Genomic DNA, 22,322 nt, shown 5'->3' with positions numbered 1-22,322 from the left:
GTGTAATTGCATTGCATTTTTAGGCCCTGGATTTATCCACCACATTCATCCAGTTAAACTGAAGCAAATCTTAACCATATTGACATATTCAAACTCCCCACCAGTTTCATCCACATCTAAAGGATCACCAAGTCAGGATGTTGTCCAAGATGACTTGTATTATAACGATTTTTTTTAAATGACCATCACGTTTCACCCACTCAATTACATAATCCTACAACCATTGTAGCCTATTTACCCCCTTGACTGACCTATGAGATCTCCATCTCATTAAGTAACCATAGCCTCCTGCCCCTTCGATTACATAGCCAACACAAGTTTACCAAGAACACCTTTTCTCAACCGTAAGTGGATTTGTACCTTTGTTTGTTTGTGATTTATTAGTATGTTGTTGCTGTAGGAGTAGATCCAACTATTTTATCTATTGGTTACCTCAACATGTAATGACACAGCTTTCCTGAAATGTAGTTGGCCTGTGCTGTTGCTACTGGGGTTTTATGTGAAGTGGTATGTTGGTTGTGGTCTCTTGTGATTGGCCATTGACAACAAACCTCCCTTTACAACATTGTTCCTCAGGTTGAGTTATGGGCCTTTTTTCAGACCACTCTCTACCTTTCTTTTTTCTTTCTGTGCTCTGAGAATTTGCTGCCATACTAAAAGGATATAAGCATATCATATTTTGCTCTTTGGAATATACTGTGTGAGTAATGTCTCACGATGTCTCGTGTCATTCCTTTCATAAAATATTTAGACACCACACATTGACCTGAACGTGTTTTAATGGTGATGTGAAAGCAGGATATACAGTTTGCTAGACAGCATAAGCTTATGCATGCAGGGTGATTAACAACAAACATGCATTTCTCATATTTCTCCATTACACTACTGTATTTGCATGTTAGGAGATACTGCTGGCACATAAAAAGCACACAGTCAAAGACTACCTTAATAACAGACACCTTAGCTCAATGAACACAGAAGGCAATTTGAAAAAACCTTATTGGTAGTACTTCATTTTACCGTACATACATTAGTATTTATACATGATATATACACAACAATAACCATTTGGTACCAGGTACTAAAGCTACTAATTGTGTTGAATTATTTTAAGTAAGCACCAGAAGGTATATATTGATAATAAATACAAGGTAAAGAAATAACAGTGGTACAGTACTGTAAAAATAAACTGCTACCATATTATTCCCTATAGAGAAGGCACTGAAAAATGCAGGTGAAAGCTTTAATGTGCACTTCTCACAACTTGAATAAAGACTCATAAACAATTCTAACCAATGCAAGAGTCATTGCAGCTTCAGTCAAATCTACCAACAGTAGATTGGGATGTCCCCATCCTAAATCAAAGGTAGAATATTGGACCAACAGGTTGAACTGTAGACAACATGTAAACATACCATAGATAGTATAAGTAACTTGTTGGATAAATATATCCAGACAGAGTGCATATCTATATTTGGGCAACAGACATGTAGAGAAATCTCACATACATAAAGTCACATAATTTTGTTTAAGCTTTGGGCACATTTTCATTTTCATTTGCTCAAGCTAATGATGAGGGGTCAGCTCAAGGGTTAGCTTTGCACTCCACTGAGCTAGACACTGTTCCCAAGTCAGCCGTACAGAAGTTTGTGCTTAGTGCTTTTTGGGACCCACAATGGCAGGGCCTCATAACCCTAAAACTCTTGAGCCGCCTGGTGGAGGACGAAACCCTTTTTCTCAGTCGCTCCCCAACTCGTCAAACCTCTCTACCATCCCCCCGCTGATGCAGCGCATGCACTGGCGGTAGCAGCTGACGATGCGTGACTGGCCCAGCTTGAAGGCCATGGACATGATGGCCATGCCCATGATGATGAAGACAAAAGTGAGCATGAAGTACTTGGGGTGGTTGGGCACGATGTCACCAAAGCCGATGGTGGTGAGGGTGATGAAGCAAAAGTAGAAGGCGTCAAAGGTGTGGAACTCTGTCTCCCACAGGGGCAGGATGAGGCCTCCAAACAGGATGTAGGCAAACACCACCACCAGGATGAGGAGCAGCGGCACGTTCAGCTTGTCCATATTGTCCCCGATGCCTGTGAAGTCCCAGATGGCAAAGCCCTTGGGCAAGGGGGGCATGCGGTCCAGCTCAGGGCAGGAAAGGCTCCGCACCTGTGGGCCCTGCCTGTTGAAGTTTTCCCGGGCAATGATGCGATTGAAGATCTCTGTGTTGTTTCGCAGCTGGATGGACTTGCGCTTCACAGACTGCTGGCTGTGGAGGACATGTCGGATGTCCATGGGCTCCCGGACCACCACCTCGTGGCTGAAGGTATAGGTCCCGTCCTGGAAGCCACCCTGGCCCCCGTGCCCTGGCTTCTCTGTGTCCTGGGAGGGGGACCAGCGGCCATATTGGGGCAACCTGCAGAAAAGAGTGTGCAGGTGGCAGTAGGCCCTGGAGAGGAGCATGGCCAGGAGGTCTCCCACATCTGTGATAACCAGGAGCATGAGGGGGATACCCACCATGGCATACAGGATACAGACCACCTTACCAGGCAGGGTCACCGGATAGATCTCTCCATAACCTGAGACAAGAAGAGCAGCAGGGTATGGGATCATACAGGTAGGTAGCTTCCTTATTTCCCTCTCATATCCAAATATTATCTTCATCGACAACAATGATTTTGTGTCTAAACTCAAATTATATTGTAAAAATGTCCGCTCCTAACACACACAAAAATATGTGCAGAAGATTGAAAGAATATAGTTTGTCAAACATGGTTTTAGATCTATTGCTGCCATCTGTCGGTCATTTCTAATACTAGATTTGCTGATGCTTCTCTCTAAGGGCATTCAGGGGCATCATACACCCATTATTTTATAAGGGGCACGAAGTATGTGAGGATGGAGGGGGAGGAAGTTTAGAGCCGTAATAATTATGTCTAATTCTACAGTGCATTCGGAAATTATTCAGACCCCTTCACTTTTTGTTACATTACAGCCTGATTCTAAAATGGATATCATTATTTTTTCTCTCATCAATCTACACACAATACCCCACAATGACAAAGCAAAAACAGGTTTTTAGAAATGTTTGCAAAAAAAACGAAATACCTTATTTACATAAGTATTCAGACCCTTTGCAATGAGGCTCGAAATTGAGCTCGGTGCATCCCGTTTCCATTGATCATCCTTGAGATGTTTTTAGAACTTGATTGGAGTCCACCTGTGGTAAATTCAATTGATTGGACATGATTTGGAAAGGCACACATCTGTCTATATAAGTTGACAGTGCATGTCCGAGCAAAAACCAGACCATGAGGTCGAAGGAACTGTCCGTAGAGCTCCGAGACAGGATTGTGTCGAGTCACAGATCTGGGGAAGGGTACTAAAAAATGTCAGCAGCATTGAAGGTCTCCAAGAACATAGTGGCCTCCATCATTCTTAAGTGGAAGAAGTTTGGAACCGCCAATACTCTTCCAAGAGTTTGTCCCGTAAATGATTTCATAATGGTTGCATCGCTGTTTTAAATGCGCTGTGAATTGTTATAAAACCATTTATCTATCACATGAATCATTCTATTAGGTATTTGTTGTGGAATTGTTAGATATTACTTGTTAGATATTGCTGCACTGGCGAATCTAGAAGCATAAGCATTTCGCTACACTCGCAATCAATTCTGCTAACCATGTGTATGTGACCAATAACAATTGATTTGATTTCATTCTGGCTGCATGTGTCCCTCTCCTCTCCCCGTCTCTAACTGGGGCTCACGTTACACAACCGGCTCGCACGTCTGCTTCAAAAAGTGTTGGCAAAAACAATTCTCCGATATGATTGAGTTTATTTGGCCACTTGTGATAAATTCTAAAAGGAATTCTAAAAGCAATCAGTTTGCAGTTCTCACTGGAAAGTATGTTGTTAATAATTTTCTAAAGGTAATGAAATAATGGATATTATGATTGGGCACCATTCAGCCTATCAATAGCCTATTTGTTGCCTTAGCGTTCTCTTACTGACAGTTCGAGTTGAGATGAGTTTGGAATTGGAAAGTTTACGAGGTGAACTCATTCATTCTTTTTTTAATATTCTGTCTGCAGTGACTTTTGTCTGGGCTGCTTCAAATGCGTTACACTGGAGTCTGTTTTAATACCATTACTTAATTCCAACTAGAAAATGTCTTATGAAATCATGCATTCATTGCACATTATAATGCATAAGATGGTGGTTTTGAAGATGTGTAATTTTAACATTGTGGGACTGCAGGCAGGAGCTGGATGAGATCTGGCAGGAGCAGGTCAGTGTTGGCAAAAAAAACCTGTGGGGGCGGGCACGGTACTAGAAAATCAGTTCTCTGCAGACCTCTACTACAGAGGACCACGATGTGGGTAGTGGAAAGACATTGACATCTATTTGGCCAAAACAGACATCTATATTGTGCTATACTGTACTCTACTGTACCCTACTCTACTATTCTCGACTGTACTCTACCGTACTGTGCTCTACTATACTGTACCCTACTCTACTGTACCCTACTCTACTATTCTTGACTGTACTGTGCTCTACTATACTGTACCCTACTCTACTGTACCCTACTCTACAGACCAAGACCACTAGATCAATAGTTCATGGGCCCTTTCTTCAATTGTTAGAAACGCAAGAAGAGTAAACTCGAGCACAGAGCAGTAGAGTACAGTAGAGAAAAGTACAGTAGGATACAGTATAGCAGAGCACAGTAACTTGTCATGGTCTCAACTCACTGGGTCTGGGTCTGAATCTTGGGACCAATGTCCTGGTTTAAATCTTGGTCTTGGCTCCTAGATATTACCTTAGTCTTTGGTTTACGAACTATACGCAACCCAATTTGAAATAGACAATGCTCTCTGATCATTGGCTGATCACTCCCAACCCATAGGAATCCCCACCCAGTTGACTACTTTTAAATGGCGGAAGCCCTCAATGCCAATGTCTATATCAAAACAAGTTATTTCCATATATAGTATAGCGGTATAGTCTTTTGACCATACAGGGATACACTACTATTCAAAAGTTTGGGGTCACTTAGAAATTTCCTTGTTTTTGAAAAAGAAAGCACTTTTCCTATCCATTAAAATAACATCAATTTGATCAGGAATACAGTGTAGACATTGTTAATGTTGTAAATGACTATTGTAGCTGGAAACGGTAGATTTTTAATGGAATATTTACATAGGCGTACAGAGGCCCATTATCAGCAACCATCACTCATGTGTTCCAATGTCACGTTGTGTAAGCTTGTGCAAGTTTATCATTTTAAAAGGCTAATTGATCATTAGAAAACCCTTTTGCAATTATGTTAGCACAGCTGAAAATTGTCATGCTGATTAAAGAAGAAATCAAACTGGCCTTCTTTAGACAAGTTGAGTATCTGGAGCATCAGATTTGTGGGTTCGTTACAGGCTCAAAATGGCCAGAAACAAAGAATGTTCTTCTGAAACTCGTCAGTTTATTCTTGTTCTGAGATATGAAGGCTATTCCATGTGAGAAATTGCCAAGAAACTGAAGATCTCGTACAACGCTGTGTACTACTCCCTTCACAGAACAGCGCAAACTGGCTCTAAACAGAATAGAAAGAGGAGTGGGAGGCCCCGGTGCACAACTGAGCAAGAGGACAAGTACATTAGAGTGTCTAGTTTGAGAGTCCTCAACTGGCAGCTTCATTAAATAGTACCCGCAAAACACCAGTCTCAACGTCAACAGTGAAGAGGCGACTCCGGGATGCTGGCCTTCTAGGCAGAGTTCCTCTGTCCAGTGTCTGTGTTCTTTTGCCCATCTAAATATTTAATTTTTATTGGCCAGTCTGAGATGGCTTTTTCGTTGCAACTCTGCCTAGAAGGCTAGCATCCCAGAGTCGCCTCTTCACTGTTGACGTTGAGACTGGTATTTTGCGGGTACTATTTAATGAAGCTGCCAGTTGAGGACTTGAGAGGTGTCTGTTTCTCAAACTAGACACTGTAATAATAGTATGGAAATAATCATGTATTTTATTTTGTAAAGTGGTTTCTTGCATCAAACAACACAACAACATTTTCAGTCACCTACTTGTCTGAAGGACAAGTGGATAAAACAGGTGAATGTCAAGCTCTGCATGCTTTTTTTCAAACGTCTCATGGAACGTAGGCCCTACATTGAACACCACACATTGGCTGCAAGTCCTTACTGACAGTTCGAGTTGACATCCTCCTGTCACGCCCTGGTCAAAGTATTTTGTGTTTATCTTTATGTATTTGGTCAGGCCAGGGTGTGGCATGGGGTTTTTGTAATTGTGGTGTGTTTGTCTTGGGGTTTTGGTGGTGGTATTGGGATTGTAGAACTTCAGTGGGTTGTCTCAGCAGGTCTATTTGCTGTCTGGGTGGTTCTCAAACAGAGGGACCAGGTGCTTATCGTTGTCTCTGATTTTGAACCATTTTACTGCAGCCATATTCTTTGAGTTTGTCCCAGATTGTCCTTTCAGTGTCTTACTTGTACTCTCTGTTAGTTTGCACTAGATAGGCTGTTTCATCACTTTTCATTAAACGTTTATTGTTTTGTAGTGTTTAGTGTTTAGTACATGTTTACGTTTTGTTTAATAAATATGGATGTACATCCAATGCTGCAGTTTTTTTTTTGTCACATATCTCCTTCATCACCACTAGAAAACCAGGCTGCTGAATCACCCACCTGTCACCAACGGACCAAGCAGCGTGTTAACAGGCAGGAACCACAGGAGATCTTCCCTAACTGTCAGAGGCAGCAGCAGGTGTTATTGACAGCATGTTGCTGTCTTGTTTGTGTTTCGAGTTTATTGTTGCACCACCTGGAGAAATGGACATGGGAGGAAGAACTGGACAGTAAAGGACCCTGGGCTCAGCCTGGAGAATTCCCGCCCCAAGGAAGAACTGTGAGGTTGTTCGCGAAAACTGAGAGGCGCAGATCCGTATGAGGAGGCAGCACCATAGCGGTATGGAAGCCTGAGAATCAGCCCCAAAAAAAGGTCTTGGGGGCAGTCTCAGGGAGACTATACCTCAGAGCTCAGGCAGTCAGACCTGAGCCAACTCCCCTGTTTATTGTGAGGACCAAACTTGTGATTTGCAAGGAGGAGACCAGAACCAGAGACTGTGAAGGAGTTAATGGGGAAATTGGAGGAGAGAGAAATTTTTTTATTTTTTATTTATTTTTATTTTACCTTTATTTTACTAGGCAAGTCAGTTAAGAACAAATTCTTATTTTCAATGACGGCCTAGGAACAGTGGGTTAACTGCCTGTTCAGGGGCAGAACGACAGATTTGTACCTTGTCAGCTCGGGGATTTGAACTTGCAACCTTTCGGTCACTAGTCCAACGCTCTAACCATTAGGCTACCCTGCCCCCAGAAATGAGGGAGTTGCTGTGTTGGTGCTTTTTGCATGGAATTCGCCCGACGGAACGTGTTGGGGATTTGATGGCACCTGGGTTAGCGCTCCATACCCGTCCTGAGGTGCGTGTTAGTCGGCTGGTGAAGTTGGTGCCAGCCTCACGCACCAGGCCTCCTGTGCACATCCCTAGCCTTGCACATCCTGTGCCAACACTGCTCTCAAGATCTCCAGTACGCTTTCACGGTCTAGCCCATCCTGTGCCACCTCCACACTCCAGTCCTCCGGTAGCAGCTCCCCGCACCAGGCTTCCTGTGCGTGTCCTCGATCCAGTACCACCAGTTCCAGCACCATGCACCAGGCCTTCAGTGTGCCTCGCCTGTTCAGCGCAGCCAGCGCTTTTCTCCTCTCCTGCGCTGCTGGAGTCTCCCGCCTGTTTAGCGCAGCCAGAGCCTTTCTCCTCTACAGCGCTGCCGGAGCCTCCCGCCTGTTCAGCGCAGCCAGAGCCTTCCTCCTCTACAGCGCTGCCGGAGCCTCCCGCCTGTTTAGCGCAGCCAGAGCCTTTCTCCTCTCCTACGCTGCCGGAGTCTCCCGCCTGTTCAGCGCAGCCAGAGCTGCCAGCCTGCATGGAGAAGCCAGAGCTGCCAGCCTGCATGGAGCAGCCAGAGCTGTCAGTCTGCATGGAGCAGCCAGAGCTGTCAGTCTGCATGGAGCAGCCAGAGATGTCAGTCTGCATGGAGCAGCCAGAGCTGTCAGTCTGCATGGAGCTGTCAGTCTGCATGGAGCAGCCAGAGCTGCCAGTCTGCATGAAGCAGCCAGTCTGCATGGAGCAGCCAGAGCTGTCAGTCTGCATGGAGCAGCCAGAGCTGCCAGTCTGCATGGAGCAGCCAGAGCTGTCAGTCTGCAAGGAGCAGCCAGAGCTGCCAGTCTGCATGGAGCTGCCAGTCTGCAAGGAGCAGCCAGAGATGTCAGTCTGCATGGAGCAGCCAGAGCTGCCAGTCTGCATGGAGCTGTCAGTCTGCATGGAGCAGCCAGAGCTGCCAGTCTGCATGGAGCTGCCAGTCTCCAAGGAGCAGCCAGAGCTGCCAGTCTGCAAGCAGCCAGTGCTGTCAGTCTGCAAGGAGCAGCCAGAGATGTCAGTCTGCAAGGAGCTGCAGTCTGCAGGAGCTGCCAGTCTGTAAGGAGCTGTCAGTCTGCAAGGAGCTGTCAGTCTGCAAGGAGCTGTCAGTCTGCAAGGAGCCGCCAGTCTGCCCAGCGCCGCCAGTGCCGCCAGTCTGCCCAGCGCCGCCAGTGCCGCCAGTCTGCCCAGCGCCGCCAGTCTGCCCAGCGCCGCCAGTGCTCCCAGTCTGCCCAGCGTCACCAGGATCTGCCAGTAGTGCCAGTCGGCCAGGATCTGCCAGTCGGCCAGGATCTGCCAGTCGGCCAGGATCCGCCAGTCAGCCAGACTCTTCCAGATCCGCCAGTCAGCCAGACTCTTCCAGATCCGCCAGTCAGCCAGACTCTTCCAGATCCGCCAGTCAGCCAGACTCTTCCAGATCCGCCAGTCAGCCAGACTCTTCCAGATCCGCCAGTCAGCCAGACTCTTCCAGATCTGCCAGTCAGCCAGACTCTTCCAGATCTGCCAGTCAACCAGACTCTTCCAGATCTGCCAGTCAACCAGACTCTTCCAGATCTGCCAGTCAACCAGACTCTTCCAGATCTGCCAGTCAACCAGACTCTTCCAGATCTGCCAGTCAGCCAGGATCTTCCAGATCTGCCAGTCAGCCAGGATCTGCCAGTCAGCCAGGATCTGCTGAAACCACCAGCCAGCCAGGAGCTGGTAGATCTATCTACCTGCCTGAGCTTCCTCTCACTCCTGAGCTTCCTCTCACTCCTGAGCTTCCTCTCACTCCTGAGCTTCCTCTCACTCCTGAGCTTCCTCTCACTCCTGAGCTTCCTCTCACTCCTGAGCTTCCTCTCACTCCTGAGCTTTCTCTCACTCCTGAGCTTTCTCTCACTCCTGAGCTTTCTCTCACTCCTGAGCTTTCTCTCACTCCCGAGCTTTCCCTCAGTCCCGAGCTGCCTCAGTCCCGAGCTGTCCTTCAGTCCCGATCTGCTCCTCAGTCCAGTGGGGTTCTGGGTGAGGACTACTAGGCCATGGTCGGCGGCGAGGGTGGACTATCCAGGGACGAAGGGAGAGGGGACTAAGACATTAAATGAGTGGGGTCCACGTCCCGCGCCGGAGCCGCCACCATGGACAGACGCCCACCCGGACCCTCCCTATTGTTTTGAGGTGCGTTCGGGAGTCCGCACCTTAGGGGGGGGGTTCTGTCACGCCCTGGTCAAAGTATTTTGTGTTTATCTTTATGTATTTGGTCAGGCCAGGGTGTGGCATGGGGTTTTTGTAATTGTGGTGTGTTTGTCTTGGGGTTTTGGTGGTGGTATTGGGATTGTAGCTTAGTGGGTTGTCTAGCAAGGTCTATGGCTGTCTGGAGTGGTTCTCAATCAGAGGCAGGTGCTTATCGTTGTCTCTGATTGGGAACCATATTTAGGCAGCCATATTCTTTGAGTTTGTCATGGGTGATTGTCCTTAGTGTCTTACTTGTACTCTCTGTTAGTTTGCACTAGATAGGCTGTTTTCGGTTTTCATTACGTTTATTGTTTTGTAGTGTTTAGTGTTTAGTCGTGTTTACGTTTGGTTTAATAAATATGGATCGCAATCGACACGCTGCAGTTTGGTCCGACTCTCCTTCATCACCACTAGAAAACCGTAACACCTCCCCAGACCTTGTGCCGTTGCCTAGTTTACGATACTCCAAGGTCTGGGATATCCAAGACTATTGAGAGAGTGTCCCTGGTAATGATGGTTTCATGATGGAACAGTGAAGCTTCATAAGAGTGACTATAGATGCAAATCATAGCATTAACAACAAATGTATAATAACAATATGTCATACAAGCTCAATCATTTACAATTTGATGACAAAGGGATAAAGAGGAAAAATAGTTGAGATGAGATCCATTGTGGTTTTCTAGTAGTGACATAAGGATATATTGTGGTGATCTTGGAGATTGGAACCTAGAAAGCAATAATTATCAATAATGTGGAAAGAAGTCCGTCTTGAGACCTCTAATCTGCTTCTGGTGATGTGAAATGCATTTTGGTCTTCGAGGGACTTTCTTCAGTAATTTGCGGCCTTCCTGTTTGCCGACCAAGCTATTAGCCATTAACCCCAACATAAATGGACCATGATAGCTATCATATATCAGACCTTAACAGACTTCCTAATGTATTTTATGAACATAAAGTGGAACATTAACAAAAAAATAGAGTGCAGAGATGTCATTCGAAATGGGATTCTGATGTAATATTACTTGGTTTGGAGTGTTTGAGTTTTTTCCAACATGTTTTAGCAACATTTGCATAATGCCTTGTAGTCAATGGCAAGTGATGACAATTGTATATGTAATGAAACAAAATATGGAGGGAAAAAAACGTTTTTGGGGATCAACTACAATCACAGAAAGAGTGAAAAGAAGCCTACATGTAAAAATGTGTGCACTTCCCCTGCAGGTACTCCCACAACATTAGAAAATAACAAATGGAATCTAGCAACCTCTCCCTTTTCACTTTCCGATATATGATCGGTAAATGTTTGGTTCAATACAGCTCACTAGAAAATCATCCTGTTGAATGGTGTATGGCTTGCCAACTGTATAGAGGATGGCCCTAAAAATTGTCAAAGACTCCAGCTACCCAAGTTATAGACTGTTCTCTCTGCTACCACATGACAAATGGTAATGATGTATGAAGTCTGGAACCAGTAGGACCGTGAACAGCTTCTACCCCCAAGCCATAAGACTGATAAATAGCTACCCGGACTATCTGCATAGAACCTTTTTGACTCATAACACACGCTGCTGTTACTGTTTATTATCTGTCCCTTTATTCCTAGTTAAATCAAAATCAAAGTTGATTTGTCTCGTGCTCCGAATACAACAGTGAAATGCTTACTTACAGGCTCTAACCAATAGAGCAAAAAAGGTATTAGGTGAACAATAGGTAGGTAAAAAAATAAAACAACAGTAAAAAGACAGGCTATATACAGTAGCGAGGCTATAAAAGTAGCGAGGCTACATACAGACACCGGTTAGTCAGGCTGATTGAGATAGTATGTACATGTAGATATGGTTAATGTGACTATGCATATATGATGAACAGAGAGTAGCAGTAGCGTAAAAGAGGGGTTGTTATATGCACATCCTGTATCTACACGTACCTCAATTACCTCGTATCCCTGCACATCGACCCATGTATATAGCCAAGTTATCGTTGCTCATTGTGTATCTATAGTATTATTGCAGAGTTAAAACTCTCTCTATTATTATACTTTTACTTTTCATTATTTCTCTATTTTCTTTCTCTCTGCATTGTTGGGAAGGGCCTGTAAGTAAGCATTTCACTGTTAGTCCACACCTGTTGTTTACGAAGCATGTGACAAATACATTTTTGATTTGATACACTAAAAGTTTCGAGATTCAGAACAATACTGAACAAGAACTACATAATATGCATGTGTGAAAAACTGTCTGCAAATGCAGTTGATGGGAATGGTCCATTAGCAATCACGGCTAGGCACTAATGCTGAAGCTGTGGCTTGAAATGGCTGTTGAGTGAAGTCAAGACTGGGGGTGAGGCCAGGTCAATGATCTATGTTCTTCACTAAAGGAGCGTTGAAAGAGAAGGCTAACCAGTATCTTATCTTGTTACTTTAACCACTGGACATACATTACATTGTCCTCACACTCCCTCAAGATGGTAGTAGTTGTATAGTCAATGACCACATATATCATTGACAGTTCATATTATGTATATAGGCACATCTTAAGACACAAATACTCCTGTATTAAACTTATGGGCACAGCCTCTGATTTCAATTATTTATATGACATCTTCATCTTAAGGTGCAATCAAAGTAGCGGTTTTGTCCCTGGTGGTGATCATCGCAATCAGAGAGGGTCTGAGCCCAGCGTGAACTTGCACCAGGGACTGACACATGAAAAGCGCACAGAACATGGCAACCCCCCCCATTCTTTGCAGCAGCTGTCTGCAGATGAGAACCACAAGGTGCTTGCAAGAATGAATGCAGATCACAGCCAACTGTTTTTTATGTCTGTAAGTTTTATAAAGTGTAAGAATAACATAGTAACATCCCTAACATAGTCTTCTGCCATTTAACTAATTTGGTTTTAAATACTGCCATTATAGCTCGTTCCTGTTGTCCCCGGAAAGGCACATTTATTTGACATTAATGCAGTCATTTTAAACTCAATTAAAAAATGGTTTCCTCTGGAAAATAATTGTATGGGAGGTGGTCAAGAAACCAAATTTGTTTAATTTAGGGAACGCGGTAATCTACTCTATGTATATCGACATTGCATGTGCTACTAGATACAGGTATGTCAATGTCAACCATTGTTTTAACAATTCATTTGACAAATGATAAGGGTTAGATGGATATGAATTCGTACTACAGTCCAGACTTTTTTGGGAAAATGTTTACACATCGATCTGTTAATACTACTGATAACGTTGTCCATGAAATGCTCTGATGTGACATGCACAAATGTGTAATGTGTATTCCACAGTATTTCCATTTAATGACAAACTATTTATCAGGGAGGTATGGTAGGAGGCAAATCAGCTATGGTACCAATTACAGATAGACAAATCCACAAAATATCACATTTTCAATCCCTGTTAGCCAAAACTGTTGTTTCATGGTTAACTGCTGATTGATGGAGAGCGGATCCACTCTCATTTACAGCCTGATAACATCAGTTCACTCAGTGAGCATGGCACACAGCACACTAAGACCAAAGTTCATCAAGCCTGAGGCCAACAACATGATTTAATGTGGTGGAAATTTCAATGACTAAAGAGATGAGAGAGACAGTGTCCTATTTGTAAAAAAACAAACATAGTAATGACATTGTACTAATAATACATCATGCCTGGTGTTCCAAATCCATGGATATTTATTTCAGGTGGGCTTCATTTTGACAGGAAAGCCATTGTTGCTTAGAGGCAATCTATATCAGTGGTGACCATGCATAACAATCCATAACCAGACATAACAATTGAGAGTATCTATCTATATTGTCCTAATGAGGCTATACATTTAAAAAAGAGAATCAAATGAGCCCAAAAAATTAGCAAATGGTCTACAACACCAGCACAATTATATTTTAGTATACTGTAGGCCTAATGTGCTGTCTTAATTAGGCCTATTTTGTGTTTGTTTTGCATGTCTTTTAACTTTAAGACGAAACTTAACTTAAAAGTTGGTCATTTAGATGACTTACCCACGGTTGTGAATACAGTACAACAGAAGAACAGGGATGGATAGAATGTCCATCGCTCTGGACGTTGAAGCCATATGGACTTGAAACCCCCATTGATTTCTTTCTCTAGTTCTTTCACCAAATGTTGTTCTTGAGAAGAATTGCTGGACAAATTACCTGTAAATAAAAGGCAGTTATTTGAATGAAGTTAATCGTAAACATTTTTGAACACATTTTACAAGACATAAAAAAAGTGTAATGTAAAAATACTATTTTCACCCCATATATAAAGACTGTAGCCCTATATTATAACAAGTTATAACAATAATAATAATTAACATCAATCTAGCTTTCTGACCTTTTTAGGCTGAGTTTCTGTATAGCACTTCGTGACATCGGCTGATGTAAAAAGGGCTTTATAAATACATTTGATTGATTGATTTACCTTACCTGGATAATTTTGAATTGTGCGCAACAGTTTACCCAAAAACTCATGATATTCCCCTTCTGTTTTGTACACACTCCCTCCCTCAATGCACCAGAATAGCACCGCTCCCAAGGCGGCATATCCGACGAGTGAAAGTATGAGAAAAACGTGAGGAAACAGCTTCCATAGCTTTGAAGTACACTTTTTGGAATTCTCTATCGAACTTCGTGTTTTACCCAATGCCAACGACATCTTGCAGTCTCTGAAGAGCTATTGGAACGTGATGCCAAATTCTCTCTCCATGGCAAGGCTGTCAAGACCGTCCGACGGCGAGAAGCGCAGAATGATATGTGTCCGCCATCCCCCCGCATTAAGCAAACACCAAATTGAAGTCCCCCGGGAGACAAGTGCTATTGACTTCATCTCTCAGGTAGGCTATTTTGAAACTCCACAAAATAGGACATTTATTCGTTTTGTACTTGATTCCACATTAAAGCCTCCTTAACTGGATAATGCAATTGCCATTTTAATCAGTAAACACAATTTGATCTTGCCCCCCCCCCCCTCGCCTTTTTGAGCATTGAGGGACAGGTGTTGATGCCATCTATATTTAGCTAGCCCCATATGAATGCAGCTGTTGTTTCAGAAGAACAACTGGAGCTTGTCAAATTCCAGCCAGTAAAACAGGCATTTCCCTACAAGGCACAGCGACAAAACTGCATTAAAAACATCCTACAAACTTTACAACAAACTTCTACTGCTGTGAATCACAATGGAAATCATTGGGTGAATTATGACCATTGCTTAAAACATTGACTAAATAGGCATACTGCTTTACTTAGTTGTGATATTACCTGTTTAGGTGTAGGATCTTAATTTGAACCAGTTTGCTACAGCAGGAAAATTAATTATTATGTGGATTATAATTCATGAACATGTTTGTAGGGTTGATACCAGATGAGGCTGGTGGGAGTAAATCAGTGGAAATGTATAAGCACATCAAACACATTGAAACAATGTGTTTGACTCCATTTAATTGATTCCATTCCAGCCACTACAATCAGCCCGTATAGCTCCTCCCACCAGCCTCCTCTGGTTGATACATTTTGTGTAAGGGAACATTTAAAAGCGGAAATTACAAACTTCAGAAGCCTTTTTAAACCGCAGATACACTATAAGTTTTACATTTCCTGCATTGCAGAAATGTTCTGCAACAGAGTGATCAAATTAAGATCCTACATCTGAACAAAGAGCCTTCTGTGAAGCAAGAAATATACTCTAAATGTTTGTATTTAGCTTTCAATTAATCCTGTCCTGTTTAATCCAACAAATCACATTAAAAGGTGCACAATGTCAGACGGTCTATTCAAAGTCTTTTGACTGTTGCCAAGGTCCGAAAGGACTGCATGGATGGGTGTGTGTTTTAAGGACTCAAGCAAGGTGCTTCATCATGTGAGCGGGGTTCACCGAAACACAAGTAACGAAACTAACCTACCAGAAGGTTGTCCAATTTTGTGAGACAGGCAATGAAGAACCTTCTATGGGTAGGAGCCTTTGTTGCTGCCCTATGCGGGGATAAGGGATTGAGTACAGGGTAGGAGCCAACAAAGGGTTTATTCTCAGACTAGTTTTTTCTTATTCTTCATGTCATGTTGTATAATGTAGGAGACAGGCGCAGGAATACGAAATAGAGGGATTTTATTTCTCTGCCCAAAATAGAGTACGTCATGAACATGACAGGGACGAAGCCCAAAACAAACACGTATATACAGTTGAAGTCGGAAGTTTACATACACTTAGGTTGGAGTCAATAAAACTCGTTTTTCAACCACTCCACAAATTTCTTGTTAACAAACTATAGTTTTGGCAAGTCGGTTAGGCCATCTACTTTGTGCGTGACACAAGTCATTTTTCCAACAATTGTTTACAGACAAATTATTTTACTTATAATTAACTGAATCAAAATTCCAATTGGTCAGAAGTTTACATACACTAAGTTTACTGTGCCTTTAAACAGCTTGGAAAATTCCAGAAAATGATGTCATGGCATTAGAAGCTTCTGATAGGCTAATTGACATCATTTGAGTCAATTGGAGGTGTACCTGTGGATGTATTTCAAGGCCGACCTTCAAACTCAGTGCCTCTTTGCTTGACGGGGCGGCAGGGTAGCCTAGTGGTTAGAGCGTTAGACTAGTAACTGAAAGGTTGCAAGTTCAAATCTCTGAGCTGACAAGGTACAAATCTGTCCTTCTGCCCCTGAACAGGCAGTTAACCCACTGTGCCTAAGCCGTCGTTGAAAATAAGAATTTGTTCTTAACTGACTTGCCTAGTTAAATAAAGGTAAAATCATGGGGAAATCAGCCAAGACCTCAGAAAAAAACTGTAGACCTCCACCAGTCTAGTTCATCCTTGCCATCATTCTGCAGGAAGGAGACCTATTCTGTCTCCTAGAGAGGAATGTACTTTGGTGCAAAAAGTGCAAATCAATCCCAGAACAACAGCAGAGGACCTTGTGAAGATGCTGGAGGAAACAGGTACAAAAGTATCTATATTCACAGTAAAATAAGTCCAATATCAACATAACCTGAAAGGCAACTCAGCAAGGAAGAAGCCACTGCTCCAAAACCTCCATAAAAAAAACAGGCTACGGTTTGCAACTGCACATCAGGTCAAAGATTGTACTTTTTAGAGAAATGTCTTCTGGTCTGATAAAACAAAAATAGAACATAATGGCCATAATCACCATTGTTATGTTCAAAGCACAGTGATGGAAGCATCATGTTGTGGGGGTGCTTTGCTGCAGGAGGGACTGGTGCACTTCACAAAATAGATGGCTCATGAGGAAGGAAAATAATGTGGATATATTGAAGCAACATCTCAAGACATCAGTCAGGAAGTTAAAGCTTGGTCGCAAATTGGTGTTCCGAATGGACAATAACCCCAAGCATACTTCCAAAATTGTGGCAAAATGGCTTAAGGACAACAAAGTTATTGGAGTGGACATCACAAAGCCCTGACCTCAATCCTATAGGACATTTTTCGACAGAACTGAAAAACCGTGTGCTAGCAAGGAGGCCTACGAACCTGACTCAGTTACACCAGCTCTGTCAGGGGGAATGGGCCAAAATTCACCCAAATTATTTTGGGAAGCTTGTGGAAGGCTACCCGAAATGTTTGACCCAAGTTAAACAATTTAAAGGCAATGCTACCAAATACTAATTGAGTGTCTGTAAATTTCTGACCCACTGGGAATGTGATGAAAGAAATTCAAGCTGAAATAAATCATTCTTAAAAATAAAGTGGTGACCCTAACTGACCTAAGACAGGGAATTTTTACTATGATTAAATGTCAGGAATTGTGAAAAACTGAGTTTAAATGTATTTGGCTAAGGTGTATGTAAACGTCCGACTTCAACTGTATATAACACAGGGCTGTAACTCAAACCAAGCGCGAGGTGGAAACTTCTAATAAATACACGGGACGAGACCTGTAATAACAATACAGGGGACGAGACCCATAATAACAATACAGGGGACGAGACCCGTAATAACAATACAGGGAACGAGACCTGTAATAACAATACAGTGAACGAGACCCGTAATAACAATACAGGGGACGAGACCCGTAATAACAATACAGGGGTCGAGACCTGTAAAAACAACACAGGGGACGAGACCCGTAATAACAACACAGGGGACGAGACCCCTAATAACAACACAGGGGACGAGACCTGTAAAAACAATACAGGGGACGAGACCCGTAATAACAACACAGGGGACGAGACCCGTCATAACAATACAGGGACGAGACCCGTAATAACAACACAGGGGACGAGACCCGTAATAACAATACAGGGACGAGACCCGTAATAACAATACAGGGACGAGACCTGTAATAACAATACAGGGACGAGACCCGTAAAAACAACACAGGGACGAGACCCGTAATAACAACACAGGGGACGAAGAGACCCGTAATAACAATACAGGGGACGAGACCCGTAATAACAATACAGGGGACGGGACCCGTAATAACAATACAGGGGATGAGACCCGTAATAATAATACAGGGGACGAGACCCGTAATAATAATAAGGGTACGAGACCCGTAATAACAATACAAAGGGACGAGACCTGTAATAACAATACAGGGGATGAGACCCGTAATAATAATACATGGTAACACGAAAGCCGATACCATAATGGTTTTGTTATACTGTATTTCAGTCTTTTGTGATATATATACTGTGTAATATTGGGATGCAAACTAAAAATGTGGTACTTTTTTTAAGCCCATAACCATGTGTGTGAGGTGTATACTTTTGTTTCAAAGTAGATTTGTTTAAGACTACCAAGAAACACTCTGTGTGACCCTGATTTAGCCCAATGCAGTAAAAGGTTAAAGCAGACAGTTGTAAGAAAATTGTTAGGCCTAAGAAGAAGCCTAACCTGGCCTAAGAGGTAAGTGGACAAATTTGACCATGTGAGTTCTCTGAGCCTGGCCATATAGGCTACTCTCCAGGTGAATACCAAACCATTAAGAGTTCAGACCCCATGGCACTACTTCTGCAAAACATCCTTCAGTGGGCGTACACATAGGCCTACTGTACAATAATTCAGATGAGGAGTGGTCTTACTGTGAAACTTGCTGCACTATCTGTATGGTCATCACACACATTTGAGCATCATACAATCATACAATGGTCCAATGAATAATGATCAATTGATAGGATCATACACAGACATTGCTGTAGTCTGTGACATGCTGTGTCACACTATGTCTACAATCGCAATTGATCAGTCTGGTGGATAATTGATCCTAATCACCATAAAAGTGTTTCCTTTGTACTCAACAATGAATTACTTAATTATAGTGTGCATTATTCCATAGCTTGAATACTCTCAACACCGATAGCTTGTCCCTCAACCATTATCAACGACTGCTCAATGTAAACCTTGCACTGTATGTTTTGTACATACTGTCCGAACACATCCCAGTATGTGAGTAGTAAACCTGGAGAAAGCTACAAGAGCTCTTACCATATAAAACAACCTATTGTGTTAACAGCTAATGTCTGGTCAATGTTAACTTTGTAAATATTTAGCTGAAATTAAGGCTGGTATAAACAGAGATCAGTGAGTTTCAGAATCACAAGGCTCTGATAGGTGGCTTAACGGCCAAGTAAGGCGGCATTCCGGCTGCTCACATTCTTATGTCTGGAGCAGACATATACTCTCAGACAAACCTTTTATTAGTGAAGTAAGTCAGCTGTTGTTTGAATTAGGTGACGTGCTTCTTGATGTTGGATGATTGCTATAGCCTCAGCTTCTAGCCTGTTGGGGCCACAGTATTTTAAACTCTTTGTTCGTTGCCAATGTTCTCATGCTTGGGTAGAACGTGTCAGGAATTGATCAAATGAGGAATACATTTGTATCAAATCAAATCAAATTGTATTGGTCACATATACATGGTTAGTAGTTATTGCGAGTGTAGTGAAATGCTTGTGCTTCTAGTTCCTACAGCGCAGCAATATCTAACATGTAAACTAACAATTCCACAACAACTACCTAACACACACAAATCTAAGTAAAGTAATGGAATAAGAATATATACATATTAATATATGGATGAGCAATGGCAGAGTGGCATAGGCAAGATGCAATAGATTATATAAAATACAGTATATACATACAGTTGAAGTCGGAAGTTTACATACACCTTAGCCAAATACATTTAAACTCAGTTTTTCACAATTCCTGACATTTAATCCGAAGTAAAAATTCCATGTCTTAGGTCAGTTAGGATCACCACTTTATTTTAAGAATGTGAAAAATCAGAATAATAGCAGAGAGAATCATTTATTTCAGCTTTTATTTCTTTCATCACATTCCCAGTGGATCATAAGTTTACATACACTCAATTAGTATTTTGTAGCATTGCCTTTAAATTGTTTAACTTGGGTCAAACGTTTTGGGTAGCCTTCCACAAGCTTCCCACAATAAGTTGGGTGAATATTGGCCCATTCCTCCTGACAGAGCTGGTGTAACTGAGTCAGGTTTGTAGGCCTCCTTGCTCGCACACGCTATTTCAGTTCTGCCCACAAATTTTCTATAGGATTGAGGTCAGGGCTTTGTGATGGCCACTCCAACACCTTGACTTTGTTTTCCACAACTTTGGAAGTATGCTTAACTTCCTGACTGATGTCTTGAGATGTTGCTTCAATATATCCACATAATTTTCCTGCCGCATGATGCCATCTATTTTGTGAAGTGCACCAGTCCCTCCTGCAGCAAAGCACCCCCTGTCACGACTTCTACCGAAGGTAACTCCTCTCCCTGTTCGGGCGGCGCTCGGCGTCGCCGGTCTACTAGCCGCTACCGATCCCTTTTTCTTTTTCTGGTTGTTTTGTCTGTGTTCCTTTTCACACCTGGTTTCAGTTGCTTTGATTTCTGTGGGTATATAGGGCACCTGTTACCTGCCGTAATTCGTGCAGGATTAGACTTGTGTGCATTGCGCTCGATTGTATTGGATGTTTGTTGTTTTTTCGCTATTACGCACGTGTATGTAAAGTGTCGGAACTGTGTTTGTTCCTCCGTGCGTTTGCACGAGTTTCTAATTATTCGAGAGCGTAGTTTGGGGGTTTTGGTCTGTGCCGTTTTTGTATTGCTGGACTATATTATTAAACACGCTTCTCAGACATCCCTGCTCTCTCCTGCGCCTGACTCCTACACCTCTCACCAAGACGCATGTTATCACACCCCCACAACATGATGCTGCCACCCCCGTGCTTCACGGTTGGGATGGAGTTCTTCGGCTTGCAAGCCTCCCCCTTTTTCCTCCAAACATAACGATGGTCATTATGGCCAAACAGTTCTATTTTTGTTTCATCAGACCAGAGGACATTTCTCCAAAAAGTACGATCTTTGTCCCCATGTGCAGTTGCAAACCGTAGTCTCGCTTTTTTATGGCGGTTTTGGTGCAGTGGCTTCTTCCTTGCTGAGCGGCCTTTCAGGTTATGTCAATATAGGACTCGTTTTACTGTGGATATAGATACTTTTGTACCTGTTTCCTCCAGCATCTTCACTAGGTCCTTTGCTGTTGTTCTGGGATTGATTTGCACTTTTCGCACCAAATAACGTTTTTTCTCTAGGAGACAGAACGGGTCTCCTTCCTGAGCGGTATGATGGCTGCGTGGTCCCATGGTGTTTATACTTGCGTACTATCGTTTGTACAGATGAACGTGGTACCTTCAGGCTTTTGGAAATTGCTCGCAAGGATGAACTAGACTTGTGGAGGTCTACAGTTTTTTTCTGAGGTCTTGTCTGATTTCTTTTGATTTCCCCATGATGTCAAGCAAAGAGGCACTAAGTTTGAAGGTAGTCCTTGAAATACATGCTCAGGTACACCTCCAATTGACTCAAATAATGTTAATTAGCCTATCAGAAGCTTCTAAAGCCATGACATCATTTTCTGGATTTTTCCAAGCTGTTTAAAGGCACAGTCAACTTAGTGTATGTAAACTTCTGACCCATTGGAATTGTGATACAGTTAATTATAAGTGAAATAATCTGTCTGTAAACAATTGTTGGAAAAATTACTTGTGTCATGCACAAAGTAGATGTCCTAACCAACTTGCCAAAACTATAGTTTGACAAGAAATTTGTGGAGTGGTTGAAAAACAAGTTTTAATGACTCCAACTTAAGTTTATGTCAACTTCCGACTTGAACTGTATGGGATGAGTAATGCAAGATATGTAAACATTATTCAAGTGGCATTATTAAAGTGAGTAGGTGCAGTAGGTGTCCTGAAGGGCAGGTAATTTGCCCCCGGTGATGTGTTGTGCAGACCGCACCACCCTCTGGAGAGCCTTTTGGTTGTGGGCAGTGCAGTTAACGTACCAGGCGGTGATACAGCCCGACAGGATGCTCTCAATTGTGCATCTGTAAAAGTTTGTGAGGGTTTTAGGTGACAAGCCACATTTCTTCAGCCTCCTGAGGTTGAAGAGGCGCTGTTGCGCCTTCTTCACCACACTGTCTGTGTGGGTGGACCGTTTCAGTTTGTCCGTGATGTGTACGCCAAGGAACTTAACTTTCGACCTTCTCCCTCGCTGTCCACGTCGTTGTGGATAGGGTGTGCTCCCTCTGCTGTTTCCTGAAGTCCACAATCATCTCCTTTGTTTTGTTGACGTTGAGTGAGAGGTTGTTTACCT

The 22,322-nt window shown here is 42.9% G+C and overlaps 1 protein-coding gene across 1 annotated transcript; it reads right to left on the bottom strand.

The window, feature by feature from the left end:
* Positions 1–767: 767 nt before the first annotated feature.
* LOC112252957 (potassium channel subfamily K member 18) lies at positions 768–14,658 on the bottom strand. The gene is made up of 3 exons (XM_024424718.2): positions 14,135–14,658; positions 13,706–13,861; positions 768–2,576 (listed from the first exon to the last, which is right to left on the bottom strand). The coding sequence occupies exons 1-3, from the start codon at positions 14,361–14,363 to the stop codon at positions 1,738–1,740; spliced, it is 1,224 nt and encodes a 407-aa protein (XP_024280486.1). The 5' UTR covers positions 14,364–14,658; the 3' UTR covers positions 768–1,737.
* Between the last annotated feature and the right edge of the window lie 7,664 nt (positions 14,659–22,322).

The sequence above is a fragment of the Oncorhynchus tshawytscha genome, linkage group LG06 (assembly GCF_018296145.1).
Source record: "Oncorhynchus tshawytscha isolate Ot180627B linkage group LG06, Otsh_v2.0, whole genome shotgun sequence".
Classification (NCBI taxonomy): Eukaryota; Metazoa; Chordata; class Actinopteri; order Salmoniformes; family Salmonidae; genus Oncorhynchus; species Oncorhynchus tshawytscha.
Note: the sequence above shows the minus strand (reverse complement) of the source record. Positions and strands in the feature narration are given on the sequence as shown.

Excerpts from the sequence above, each read along its gene's own strand:
- LOC112252957 (XM_024424718.2), bottom strand. The coding sequence starts at position 14,363 with ATGTCGTTGGCATTGGGTAAAACACGAAGTTCGATAGAGAATTCCAAA. Across the intron at positions 13,862-14,134 it reads CACAATTCAAAATTATCCAG|GTAATTTGTCCAGCAATTCT; the intron begins GTAAGGTAAATC and ends TTTTATTTACAG. Across the intron at positions 2,577-13,705 it reads TACTGTATTCACAACCGTGG|GTTATGGAGAGATCTATCCG; the intron begins GTAAGTCATCTA and ends TTCTTGTCTCAG.